Source organism: Gymnodraco acuticeps, unplaced genomic scaffold (assembly GCF_902827175.1).
Source record: "Gymnodraco acuticeps unplaced genomic scaffold, fGymAcu1.1, whole genome shotgun sequence".
In the NCBI taxonomy this organism is placed as follows: Eukaryota; Metazoa; Chordata; class Actinopteri; order Perciformes; family Bathydraconidae; genus Gymnodraco; species Gymnodraco acuticeps.
This window is the reverse complement of record NW_022991987.1, coordinates 43,002-55,811: the sequence shown is the minus strand read 5'-3', so window position 1 is coordinate 55,811 and position 12,810 is coordinate 43,002. Positions and strand designations below refer to the sequence as shown.

The following is a 12,810-nucleotide window of genomic DNA, read 5'->3' as shown; positions in this document are numbered from 1 at the left end:
GCTAAAGGTGGCTAATGTTGGGCTATAAAGGAACTACAGCACGGTCACATGACTTCACGTCAACACCGCTAAGCTAAAGGTGGCTAATGTTGGGCTATAAAGGAACTACAGCACGGTCACATGACTTCACGTCACCACCGCTAAGCTAAAGGTGGCTAATGTTGGGCTATAAAGGAACTACAGCACGATCACATTACTTCACGTCACCAGCGCTAAGCTAAAGGTGGCTAATGTTGGGCTATAAGGAACTACAGCACGGTCACATGACTTCACGTCACCAGCGCTAAGCTAAAGGTGGCTAATGTTGGGCTATAAAGGAACTACAGCACGGTCACATGACTTCACGTCACCAGCGCTAAGCTAAAGGTGGCTAATGTTGGGCTATAAAGGAACTACAGCACGGTCACATGACTTCACGTCACCACCGCTAAGCTAAAGGTGGTTAATGTTGGGCTATAAAGGAACTACAGCACGATCACATTCCTTCACGTCACCAGCGCTAAGCTAAAGGTGGCTAATGTTGGGCTATAAAAGAACTACAGCACGGTCACATGACTTCACGTCACCACGCTAAGCTAAAGGTGGCTAATGTTGGGCTATAAAGGAACTACAGCACGATCACATTACTTCACGTCACCACCGCTAAGCTAAAGGTGGCTAATGTTGGGCTATAAAGGAACTACAGCACGGTCACATGACTTCACGTCACCAGAGCTAAGCTAAAGGTGGCTAATGTTGGGCCATAAAGGAACTACAGCACGGTCAAATGACTTCACGTCAACACCGCTAAGCTAAAGGTGGCTAATGTTGGGCTATAAAGGAACTACAGCACGGTCACATGACTTCACGTCACCACCGCTAAGCTAAAGGTGGCTAATGTTGGGCTATAAAGGAACTACAGCACGATCACATTACTTCACGTCACCAGCGCTAAGCTAAAGGTGGCTAATGTTGGGCTATAAAGGAACTACAGCACGGTCACATGACTTCACGTCACCAGCGCTAAGCTAAAGGTGGCTAATGTTGGGCTATAAAGGAACTACAGCACGGTCACATGACTTCACGTCACCAGCGCTAAGCTAAAGGTGGCTAATGTTGGACTATAAAGGAACTACAGCACGGTCACATGACTTCACGTCACCACCGCTAACCTAAAGGTGGTTAATATTGGGCGATAAAGGAACTACAGCACGATCACATTACTTCACGTCACCAGCGCTAAGCTAAAGGTGGCTAATGTTGGGCTATAAAATAACTACAGTACGGTCACATGACTTCACGTCACCACCGCTAAGCTAAAGGTGGCTAATGTTGGGCTATAAAGGAACTACAGCACGGTCACATGACTTCACGTCACCAGCGCTAAGCTAAAGGTGGCTAATGTTGGGCTATAAAGGAACTACAGCACGGTCACATGACTTCACATCACCAGCGCTAAGCTAAAGGTGGCTAATGTTGGGCTATAAAGGAACTACAGCACGGTCACATGACTTCACATCACCAGCGCTAAGCTAAAGGCGGCTAATGTTTGGGTGATGACGTTTAGTCGTCTCATTTAGACACTTGTCAGCCACCTCTGTTTTAAATTCACCAGTAAAATCGTCAGCTTGTGTTAACCACAGACCTTATTTCAGGATAACAACCAAAAACACATTTCCGGGTTTTAATTCTCATACACCACCCTATTCTATAAAATATCATGGCAATCATATCATATCAACACAACTCTAAATACGGAAACTGTAATTTAGTCAAAACTTTATTTTGTTAGGTAAATTGTAAGTTATATCTGATCTTATCTTCTCTTAAAGGGGACCTATCATGCAAAATGCACTTTGTGATGTCTTTTATAGATAAACATGTGTCCCCAGTGCGTCGGGGAACTCACGCAGCGTCAGAAAATAAAACCCTTTCTCTTTTCCTCCGTACCCAAATCTTTTAAAAACGGGTGTAAAACAAGCGGACACATATTTGCTGCCGATCTGACGTCAAATTGGCAGCGGACCCACAGAAAGTTGCTATCAGAAACAATGCCTGACGTGTTTTGGACGTAATCTCGTCTTTGTTTACATTAGCAAGCCTCACTAACACTCAGAGCTAACCTGTACTGGAGAGCACATGTGTTTAAAAAGCAGGAAATAACAAAAGGAACTCACCTTGTGATAAACCCGCAAGAGAAAAAGCATTTGAGCTTTTGACATATCTTTTCAATTTACACACGGCATCTATTGCACGTCTGTCCGTCCTGGGAGAGGGATCGCTCCTCTGTTGCTCTCCCTGAGGTTTCTCCCATTTTTCCCTTTAAACTGTGGGTTTTCTCCGGAAGTTTTTCCTTGTACGATGTGAGGGTCTAAGGACAGAGGGTGTCGTATTGTCATACTGATATTTTGTACAAACTGTAAAGTCCACTGAGACAAATGTAACATTTGTGATATTGGGCTATATAAATAAACATTGATTGATTGATTGATTGATTGATTGATTGAGCTCCATACTGTTTCAGAAATAATCCTTGACGTGGTTTAAACAGGATGGCGTTTTATCATAGCAGAATTTAACTTTATCTCCGGTAGAATTCTGATCAGGCATTAGCTCCGCCTCCTCTTTTTTTTTTCAAGCTAAGGACCCAAGATCCACGTTTCTCTAACAAAAGAGGGGTTTTAGCAGAATGAGGCATGGCTACATTGGGTGATCTCTCTTCACAGACATGTTTTGTATAGGTATGGAACTACAATATATTTGTCCAATATAACATGATAGGTCCACTTTAAATTGCAACCCAAGAGAGGGATCATTCTTTAACCGTCACCTAAAACAGTTTTAACTTTGAATCTAAGTTCGACTTCTTCTACAGGTTTTAGGTTTTAATTGATCTTAATTATAAGTGACGTATAGGATGTCTTCAGGTCTGAAAGTAAATTGGATATTTGTTTTATGTTGGCAGATGTGCTTGGAAATATCATGGTGAATTCTGGTGATTGAACACTTATGGGAACAGCGATTTAGTACTACTGGAAACGGCCTTTAAAAACAAAAACACAATATATTTGACTTTATTTCAGTTGGACAATCATCATTTTTCAACCTTAATCTAATTAGGATTCAGCCTTTAATTCAAATGCCATTCTTTTTGCAGTACAACCAGTGTCTCATTGACTTTAATTGTAAATTATGGGACAGATGTCTTTAGCCATGAGCGTAAATTGGAGATTCTTTATTCACGGAAGATGTTTGTGTTCTTTCCGGGTATCTACGAGTATGGAAAAAAGACCCTCACTGTCCTCACTTTTAAAGCTTAATTTGTGTAAAAGAAACCAAGCAACATCGCATCAGAATAACTTTAGATTTGGAGACAGCGCAATGTAATTTTTGTTGGACACCCCACAAATATTAACTTCAAAATTATTTTTGTTGCTGCTCTGTTTGGGTCTCCTACAGCCCCCTTATTTAAAACCTCTTAATTTGCTCCACTGTGTCCAACAGCTGCTATCTTTGTGTTTCTGCTGTTGGTGAACAGGTGGTTTTCAATGGGTTCACAGCAGCCTGATGCAACTGCTAACAGGTTGACGTAATGAGACTGAATCACATCAGTGAAGCACTGAAACCAAAAAAATGCTTTAAAAAGGGCTTAGAAGCTTCATGAGGGCGAAGGGAACCACAGAGTTCAGTTCGGCCCCTCACATACTGTATTTACTTTTTGTTGTTGTTGTTGTTAATTGATGCATTTTTTAGGTAAACATATTTTATAAGTGCAGCTGTAGGTTCGTCCAAAAGAACGACCTACAATCCTTATAACGTAATTTACCATTTCCTACTAACTAAGCAAATGTATGCAGGTTTTTTTAAATTTGAAAACTGTATAATAATGAATAGTTCCTTCCCAAAAAAAAAGGAAAACGTTATACTCGGAAAGAATAATTAAAACAATATTTCTACTCAGAAAAAAAGGCAATATGAATAAAAATATGTTTTTTTTATTTGTATTACCCTTCTTATTTAAAAATTGTAAAGAGTTAATATGAATATTCTTTAAAAAATGGAACCGGATGTTTTATTGAACAGCAATGCAATAAAGATATTCCACACTAAAACTAAAAAAACGACACTAAACATGCATTTCATATAATGCAATATAAAAAAGAAATCAATTGCAATAAACACATATTCGTAAAACCCACTATTTGCACATACAGTAATGCTTAATTCAGATTTGGCTTCACAAAAATAGGCACATTTCTAATTCCAAATAGCATCTAGCATGCATTCACAATACTGTACACCATACAGTGTGGATGTAAATACTCTATCGTGTCACCAGCAGATTCAGGGTGGCTTTAAACTTTTTCTGGTGGCGTTCGATGTGTGGATCGGTGCCGGCCCACGTGCCACAAGTTATCCTCACATTTTAATTATGTACATTTCCATCGACGTGGCCTCGCTTTTAATTATTTTTCCATTGATATGCGCTGTAACCCGACATGCAGGTCAGTGAACAGGAGCTGCTGCTGCTGCTGGAGGCCCACACACACACACACACACACACACACACACACACACACACACACACACACACACACACACACACACACACACACACACACACACACACACACACACACACACACACACACACACACACACACACACACACACACACACACACACACACACACACACACACACACACACACACACACACTTACCCTAACCCTAATCCTAAACCTAACCAAGTCTTCACCCTAAAATTAATGATTCCCCTCATGGGGACCTCCAATTTGTCCCCATAAGGGAAGCCAGTCCCCACACGTGACTATGTAAACAGATTTAGGTCCCCACAAGTATAGTAATGCTAGACCACACACTCACACACATACACACACACACACACACACACACACACACACTCACACACACACACACACACTCACACACACCACACACACACACTCACACATACATCACTTCAGGGGACATTACATTGACTTACATGCATTTCCTGGAGACTTATCCTAACCTTAACCATAACCAACACATGCCTAACCCTAACCCTAACCCTAAACCTAACCAAGTCTTCACCCTAAAATTAATGAGTCCCCTCATGGGGACCTCAAATTTGTCCCCATAAGAGAGGCGAGTCCCCACACGTGACTGTGTAAACAGATCTCCACAAGTATAGTAATGCTAGGCCACACACACACACACACACACACACACACACACACACACACACACACACACACACACACACACACACACACACACACACACACACACACACACACACACACACACACACACAGTTAAATCACATGCACACATGTGTACATAAATAACATCACTTTTACATGGGTCCTTATTTCGCTAAAACTAAATGTAAAATATTTATAATTTGTAGTTGTAATGTTCCAGTTTCAGTTTGCATTGATCTAAACATGTATGTCAATTACAAAGATAATTTAGCAAGGCAATAGAGTCGCTCTTAGTCGTAAAAACACTTAGTTTTGTGAGAAATAGCTCAGTAAGCATCTCTCGTCTAGCTAAACAAACGTTGGTACGTAGGTAATTCGGCTATGTTTTACGCACTAATGTGCCGTTATCTTATCTGATGTGTTTTATCCAGGAATCAGTGAAATTAAAAAGACAGATACTCCTGTGAGTACATCCTCGTACTAAACATACAAAACATACAGGCATCGTAGCTTTAGCGGGAGATAAAGTCACTTAGGCGACTTTTGGATGCGGACTGGTTTACAAATATACGAGCCAACCTTAAATGTAATCCTATGGGAACCTCCTTGATCTCCGATATGTGTCCAGAAATGACTTGGCATTGCAGTTTGCCTGCTAGCTCTGTGGTTAACACAAGCAGAAGATATTTTAACGTTTTGTTCTCCGACATGTGGAGATTATCCTGCTAAACAACTGTCATAAGTATCACAAAAGTGTGTTTGACACAGAGATCATTTTCATCAATGAACCAAAATCCAATTGAGAAATCCCATTGCTTCTCGTCAACATGTTCGTCCTTGCGATACTAACTTCCTGGTTTGGCTACGAAGATACGTCATCACTGCATTGTGTTAGCGAATAGGCTAACATGCTAATTAATCAACGATGCATTTTGTAGTGTTAGAGAGTAGGAGATTTGCTCCATCCACTATTAACAATTACGGACACAATTTACATTCGAACTGTTTTACGACAAACTGCGACTTTCTTGAACTATCAACTAAAACTGCTAAAACCAAGATGTCGCACAAAGCAAGACTCAGTGTCTCATTTCGTTGTCTTAGTACTTGACGGTGAAGCAATCACGGTGAAGTTGAGTAAATCATGGCACAATTCAAACAGGGTCTGAATCCCAAAGTATCTCGGAAAGAAAGTCCAATGGTTTACCAGGAGTCTCACTTTGACTGTTTGAAATAAAAACAAATGGTCTTTCCTCTTTAAACAGGATGGACCATGGAGACCGAGGGATGGGCGTCTCTCACCTTCGCTATGAGGACGAGGAAGGTGAGTGTGTGCTTCATATCTAAAGTCGATCCATCATGGAGTGGCCCTCCGCTCATAGAAACAGGAAATGAAGTCATTACACCCACTTGGTCCCCTAATATCACCATGAGAGAGTGGATTCTTCACACTCGCTGACAGTGTCTGAGTTGTAGAGCGTTTGTGTTGGTGGACGCCAATGCTCTGCAAATGAGAAGTGAGAATTAACAGGAGATTGTTTGTGTGTTTTTCTGTTTTCACACTGGGATGAAGGTTCGCAGGTTCTGTGCTTTTTCCAAACACGCCATATTGCTTTGCATATCCCCGTGGTTTAGTTATTCCACGTGGAGTTCAGTGTGTAATCAGTTCCAAAGCGACTCCTTAATTGCCAGCAGACGACCAGATTCACACGCTTCTGCTTTTTGTTTGCAAAACAGAGATTATACAAGCCAGATGCTAACTCACAGGAAGTCTGCAGGACTGGCTGATTCTGATTAGATTTGCTTTGCTTTTAATTTAAATGACAAACAATACTGCTGTTAATAAGACACAGTGTGAAACATTATGTATTCAGAGTTTGTTTATGGAAACACTCCTCTGAGTATTATGAGGTAATGAAAGACCTCGTTAGACATTATGTGCCTGGCTGCCATTCAAATATTCTGAGGCCTTTCATGATTTGTTTTTGTAAAAGTTGCACCACAATTAAAGCTTGTTCTTCACGTAAATTGGTGTCCTGCACGAAGCATATTGGCACTTTAGTTTTGCACAAAAACAAGTGCAACTAAATGTTCTGGGAAGAAGGACAAGGTACAATAGAGATGATCATTTTAACAAATATCTGGACCCCAAGGTTTTCTGTTCTTGTTCGGGTAAAGTGAACATTTGTGAACATTTATTAACCTGCGCCAAAACCTGTATTTCGATGGATGTTGTAAAGCCTTTCATTGGAGAAGATGCCTTATATATTTATGACAGACAGCAGGTATTTCAGAGTATATGGAGATGCCGATCATAAAAGCAACTCATGGCAGCACCAATTAAGTTTCTGAGCTTTAAAGGTCCCCTATTATACAAAATGCACTTTTTGATGTCTTTTATACATAAATATGAGTCCCTGCCAGGAGACTCACAAAGTGTCAGAAAACAAAACCCTCTCTCTTTTCCTCCGTACCCACATCTCTAAAAACAGGGGAACAACGGAGCTGATCCAGATTTGCGTCCGATATGACATAATATCTGAAATGTGGGCTGGCTTTACGCCCACGGGCCAATCAGAAACGTTGCTATCAGAAACAATGCGAGACGTGTTTTTGAAGTAATATGGTCTGTGTTTACATCTAACAAGTGACATGTAATGTAATGTAATGTATAATAGGAGACCTTTTAGACTTGTATTACTTTTCTTTTATGTCATATTACGATTAACAATCAATCAATTCCACTCCGTACCAGATTACCTTTTATGCAAACATTTGTCTGGTATTCATGTGATCGTACATTTCTGTCCCCAGACCATCAGTCGATCTACATCGGTGTCCCGGTGCCTCCTGGATATCGACGCAAACGCAGGCGAAGGCGCTCGAGTCGTGAAGCGGCCGACATGGACAGGGACAGGCGCTACAGCCAGCAGAAACACCCAGAGCGCAGCCGCTACCGAGACATCGACATGGAGGAAGGACTGATGGAGTCCAACGAGCAGAGAGACATCAACCGTACAAGTAAGCAGAGGTGGGAAGTAGTGGAGTACACATACTTCGTTACTGTACTTAAGTACATTTTTCTGGTATCAGTACTTTACTCTACTACTTATTTTTTCTTACATAACAATAGGCGCGTTCACACCAAGTACTTTTCCCACAAAGGTTCCTGAGAACTACGATTTAGTTGCGTTCACACCAAAAAGTCCCAGGAACTAAATTAGTTCTAGAGAACCTTTTTTACCCCCTTTTCAGTCCCTGCTGAGAGCAGGGACTTTCGTGGGAGAACATTTTTCCTGTGTCTGATTGGCTGGGCGGATTGCAAACCACGCCCCGTCAAACTCCCAAAAACGTTTGTGAAGCCGCCATTTTATTATCCTCGCATTAGCATTATTAGCATTAGCATTAGCCCAGCGCACAAACGCAGAGAGACTAACTTATGGCAACACAAAATAAAACATGGGAGCGGTGGAGATGAGGAGGTGTCGGCATTCTGGCGATTTACTCGGAAGGCTTCAGTAGAAGCCAGTCCCCAACTCCGGGGACTTCCGGCCTGGGACTTTGGGCGTGAAGTTGTTTGCGGCCTGCCAGTAAACCCAAAGCAGAAGAAGAAGAAGTGACGTCAGCGGCTTCATTTGCCTAATCCACCCCCAGGGACTAATTTCCGGTGTGAACGCGATCTGTACTTGGTGTGAACGCGCCTATTGTACTGAAAAACGTTAAAACACTCAATAATGCCCAAAGGCTTATTTCCGTTGCGGTTCTTTGTACTGTAGAGAATGGAAGGAATACAAATAGTGCTTAGTATAACGTCCAATATATAGAGAGGTAAGGCCGCACTGTTATACCAATCTTCTGTAAATAACCAGTTTTCTGCACACAGCTGCCAGCATTGCTTTAACTTAAAAGCTTCCCGAAGCATTGGCTGAGACATAACTCCAGACTGTCATTTATTACAATTTGTTGCACACTTTTACCTCATGCTTTTGTTACCTTCCAGTCGGTTTTTACAGCAGGAGTCTGCAAAACTGCCTGAGAGTGTGTAGCTCCTGTTTCAGGTTTAGAGTAATGAGCACGATGCTGATGCTTTACTCCTGGAGACGTCGATTGTAGAGATTGTCAACCTTTTCTAAATCGATGTTGACTGTATCCTCCACATAAATAGGGTTTTTGTGTCAGTACATGAATATCAATAATGCATACGATGGCATTAGCAGTCGGAGGAAATGGTGCCCGTTGGAGAAGTAAAGAACGTGGAGATGTAGATTCTGATTATAGTTTGGAGATGGCAGCCAATTCCTGTCCAATTAGTGAAGTTAGTAAATGTGTAAATCGAACGTTTGGTTCAAAAGGTGTTAATGGCAGGCTTGGGGAGTAATGGATGGATTACATGTAACGGGATAATCAGGATACCAAAAAAGCTAACTGTACTCCCTTACAGTTACGTTAAAACAATCTGATCACTTTTTTCTAAAAATGGTGGATTACAGTGTTAGTAAAAACCTAAAAAGAGCATCTAGTGTTTATTGGAAAAGGATCAGATGTTACCTCTTCTCTGCAAGCTGTGATGTTCTGCTTTCAAAATGCTCAAAATTCTGACTTATTCCTACAAATTCTGATTTCTTGTCAAAATCTCAGTTTAAAAAAAAAAAATCTCACTTTTTAAAAAAATGTCTGACTTCTGAGTGGATCAGATGTTCTCTCTTCTCTGTAAGCTGTTATAACGCTAATACTTTAAGTGTGAATCTACTGCCTGACTCTGCTTCATGGTTTTCTCTTTCTTTGCTTCATTTGTTCTGTTTTTAATTCAGTAGGATGTGCTCATCTGTTTCATTGTTGGTGTTTAGGCTGATGCCTGAATGTAATTACGCCACAATTATCATTAATAATAATTAATGAAAGGCAGGTTTTCCTATAAATACAATATTTTTTTATCCTACATATCTTGGTTTATTTTTTTTCTAAAGTCACATTGTCCTATTTAATTCACTTAAACATCGAATTATTCTTTATTTTATCTTAATTTTAACTTGATTTGCATTGCATTTGATATTGACGTTATCTAAAAGTAACTTAGCTTAATCAAGTTACATTACTTTTATATTTTGATACTCAGATTTACATTTACCTCGTAATTGTAACACTCCCGTCCCTTCCCTTGTTAACGGTCCTGAACGTTGTATTTTGTAGATTTGTTTTCAACCCCAGCTGGCGCTTAACATAAATACCTTCTATATAATTGACTCTCTGTGTGTAGAGTAATTAGCATTCAGCTCAGTCTATGGGTTAGCAGCAGCTGACAGATCATTAACCTGCAGCAAAGCTCAATTCCACCTCCATACCATAATGAAATGGATTGTAAGGATTGAATAGCTATAATCAGGAATCTTCTTAGGGTCCGATACTGCGATCACTACTGCTGCTGTAATGTAGAAAATGCAGAGGAACAGCCGACAACTGGAGGTGAACATGGTTTGAGTGGAAATAGTTAGAAACACCATGTTTATTGATTAATATTGGAGATCGGTATTTACTTTCATAAGTGAAGGTCACTTTGATTTGACCTTAAGAGCAAAGGAAAGGGGACATCCTGTTGTTTTAAAGAGATATAGAGTGTATATCGGTAGTGTCTCTACTTTAAAGAGTCCTCTCCTGCTGATGTTCAGATGTATATCAGTATGTAGTGTCTCTATTTTAAAGAGTCCTCTCCTGCTGATGTTCAGGTGTATATCAGTATGTAGTGTCTCTACTTTAAAGAGTTCTCTCCTGCTGATGTTCAGGTGTATATCAGTATGTAGGGTCTCTACTTTAAAGAGTCCTCTCCTGCTGATGTTCAGGTGTATATCAGTATGTAGTATCTCTACTTTAAAGAGTCCTCTCCTGCTGATATTCAGGTGTATATCAGTATGTAGTGTCTCTACTTTGAAGAGTCCTCTCCTGCTGATGTTCAGGTGTATATCAGTATGTAGTGTCTCTACTTTAAAGAGTCCTCTCCTGCTGATGTTCAGGTGTATATCAGTATGTATTGTCTCTACTTTAAAGAGTACTCTCCTGCTGATGTTCAGGTGTATATCAGTATGTAGTGTCTCTACTTTAAAGAGTCCTCTCCTGCTGATGTTCAGGTGTATATCAGTATGTAGTGTCTCTACTTTAAAGAGTCCTCTCCTGCTGATGTCCAGGTGTATATCAGTATGTAGTGTCTCTACTTTAAAGAGTCCTCTCCTGCTGATGTTCAGGTGTATATCAGTATGTAGTGTCTCTACTTTAAAGAGTCCTCTCCTGCTGATGTTCAGGTGTATATCAGTATGTAGTGTCTCTACTTTAAAGAGTCCTCTCCTGCTGATGTTCAGGTGTATATCAGTATGTAGTGTCTCTACTTTAAAGAGTCCTCTCCTGCTGATGTTCAGGTGTATATCAGTATGTAGTGACTCTACTTTAAAGAGTCCTCTCCTGCTGATGTTCAGGTGTATATCAGTATGTAGTGTCTCTACTTTAAAGAGTCCTCTCCTGCTGATGTTCAGGTGTATATCAGTATGTAGTGACTCTACTTTAAAGAGTCCTCTCCTGCTGATGTTCAGGTATATATCAGTATGTAGTGTCTCTACTTTAAAGAGTCCTCTCCTGCTGATGTTCAGGTGTATATCAGTATGTAGTGGCTCTACTTTAAAGAGTCCTCTCCTGCTGATGTTCAGGTGTATATCAGTATGTAGTGTCTCTACTTTAAAGAGTCCTCTCCTGCTGATGTTCAGGTGTATATCAGTATGTAGTGACTCTACTTTAAAGAGTCCTCTCCTGCTGATGTTCAGGTGTATATCAGTATGTAGTGACTCTACTTTAAAGAGTCCTCTCCTGCTGATGTTCAGGTGTATATCAGTATGTAGTGTCTCTACTTTAAAGAGTCCTCTCCTGCTGATGTTCAGGTGTATATCAGTATGTAGTTACTCTACTTTAAAGAGTCCTCTCCTGCTGATGTTCAGGTGTATATCAGTATGTAGTGTCTCTACTTTAAAGAGTCCTCTCCTGCTGATGTTCAGGTGTATATCAGTATGTAGTGACTCTACTTTAAAGAGTCCTCTCCTGCTGATGTTCAGGTGTATATCTGTATGTAGTGTCTCTACTTTAAAGAGTCCTCTCCTGCTGATGTTCAGGTGTATATCAGTATGTAGTGACTCTACTTTAAAGAGTCCTCTCCTGCTGATGTTCAGGTGTATATCAGTATGTAGTGTCTCTACTTTAAAGAGTCCTCTCCTGCTGATGTTCAGGTGTATATCAGTATGTAGTGTCTCTACTTTAAAGAGTCCTCTCCTGCTGATGTTCAGGTGTATATCAGTATGTAGTGACTCTACTTTAAAGAGTCCTCTCCTGCTGATGTTCAGGTGTATATCAGTATGTAGTGTCTCTACTTTAAAGAGTCCTCTCCTGCTGATGTTCAGGTGTATATCAGTATGTAGTTACTCTACTTTAAAGAGTCCTCTCCTGCTGATGTTCAGGTGTATATCAGTATGTAGTGTCTCTACTTTAAAGAGTCCTCTCCTGCTGATGTTCAGGTGTATATCAGTATGTAGTGACTCTACTTTAAAGAGTCCTCTCCTGCTGATGTTCAGGTGTATATCAGTATGTA

The 12,810-nt window shown here is 40.5% G+C and overlaps 1 protein-coding gene across 1 annotated transcript in view; it reads left to right on the top strand.

Annotated features, from left to right (window-relative positions):
• Positions 1-6,459: 6,459 nt before the first annotated feature.
• slc4a5a (solute carrier family 4 member 5a) overlaps positions 6,460-12,810 on the top strand; it is a gene marked incomplete at its 3' end in the record, with an annotated part of 49,187 nt that continues 42,836 nt past the window's right edge. The window contains 2 exon segments of the mRNA XM_034201087.1: positions 6,460-6,513; positions 8,004-8,210. Coding sequence (XP_034056978.1) covers positions 6,477-6,513; positions 8,004-8,210 — 244 coding nt within the window.